At 31.9% G+C, this 1,596-nt stretch overlaps 1 protein-coding gene across 1 annotated transcript; it reads left to right on the plus strand.

Moving 5' to 3' along the window:
* The first annotated feature begins 299 nt into the window (after positions 1-299).
* Positions 300-1,316, plus strand: LOC149685918 (uncharacterized). Its single transcript, XM_089871144.1, has one exon. The coding sequence runs from the start codon at positions 462-464 to the stop codon at positions 1,206-1,208; it is 747 nt and encodes a 248-aa protein (XP_089727270.1). The 5' UTR covers positions 300-461; the 3' UTR covers positions 1,209-1,316.
* The last annotated feature ends 280 nt before the right edge of the window (positions 1,317-1,596 follow it).

Genomic DNA, 1,596 nt, shown 5'->3' on the forward strand with positions numbered 1-1,596 from the left:
TTTGTGGCAAAAAATGACTATAACACGCATAAAATATTTTAGACCATACATATTCGAGCGAGGGGTTTTATGGGGGACGAAGTTTTACTTCAGCTAGAAGTGACAGAGAGCTTGAAGCGAAAATACTTTTGTTAGAAGATAAACTGTCAAGAAAAGAACAAGAAAACTGGCATCTGAAAGACAAAATAAAGCAATTGGAAGAATTGATAGTGAAAAATGATGAATTAACCAAAAATAAGAGTGCTCAAGATTTCAGTTTTGATAATATTTCTACAAATGCTCAAAAACTCATGTTTTATACTGGGTTTCACTCTGTTGAAGATTTCAATGATTTATTTGAGTTTGTAAAAGATGATTTGCCAAGTTTGAATTTTTACAATAGCGCAAAAGCCTACGAAAGAAAAACTCCACGAAATGAATGTTCGAAAGGGAGACCTGCTAGCCTAGATTTTAAAAATCAAATGTTTTTAACCCTTTGTCGGATCAGAGTTGGATTGTTAGAGGAAGATCTTGCGTATCGCTTTGGTATTAGTAAAACGACAGTAAGCAATATATGGATAACGTGGGTGGATCTCCTTTACAGAAGACTTACACGTGTGCCCATTTGGCCCTCCCGAAAAGTTATAGATGAATTCATGCCTGAATCCTTTAAAACGCTGTATCCATCTACACGTGTCATAATAGATTGCACAGAACTTTTTATTGAAAAACCAAACCATTATACTACGCAGAGTGACACATACTCTCAGTATAAAAAGCACAACACAGCGAAAGGATTGCTTGGGATTTCTCCTAACGGACTAGTTACGCTCGTTTCTAAATTATCCCCTGGAAGAATTTCCGATAAAGAAATTACAATAGAAAGTGGATTGTTAGACCTCTTAGAAAATGACGACTCAATAATGGCAGATAGGGGTTTTATAATTGAAGAAGAATTGAGGAGTAAAGGCGTAAAATTGAATATCCCCCCATTTTTAGGTAAACGATCGCAACTTTCAAAAGAAGAAGTTGAAAAAACCAGAGAAATAGCTAACTTGAGGATCCATATTGAGCGTGTGATAGGGGAAATAAAAAATAACAGGATACTTAAGTATGTATTTCCAAATTCTATGCACATCCAACTTAACAAAATTTGGACGATTTGCGGATATTTAACAAATTTCATCAACGAACCACTGCTTGAACGGGTCATTGTAAAAAATACCTAAAATTGTGATGAATTTGAAAATTGTATCAAATAATTAAACTAAGCCAACTTTCTGTAAATTTTTGTAGCGTTTATTTTATCACAGTAAATCTTATCTATATGCAAATTACAATAAATAAGAAAACAAAATGAATTTGGCAAATTTTTGTACTATTTATTTCATCACATTGTTTTTTACTGAGATCATATTTGGCAAATTTTCGTACTATTTATTTCATCACATTGTTTTTTACTGAGATCATATTTGGCAAATTTTTGTACTATTTATTTCATCACATTGTTTTTTACTGAGATCATTTTTGTCAAATTTTTTATTTTTGTACTATTTATTTCATCACATTTTTTTTACTGAGATCATACTTGGCAAATTTTTGTACTATTTATTTCAT

This window comes from Phalangium opilio, unplaced genomic scaffold, assembly GCF_054372755.1.
Source record: "Phalangium opilio isolate 3A_F unplaced genomic scaffold, DU_Popi_V2 ptg000032l_1, whole genome shotgun sequence".
NCBI classification, from domain to species: Eukaryota; Metazoa; Arthropoda; class Arachnida; order Opiliones; family Phalangiidae; genus Phalangium; species Phalangium opilio.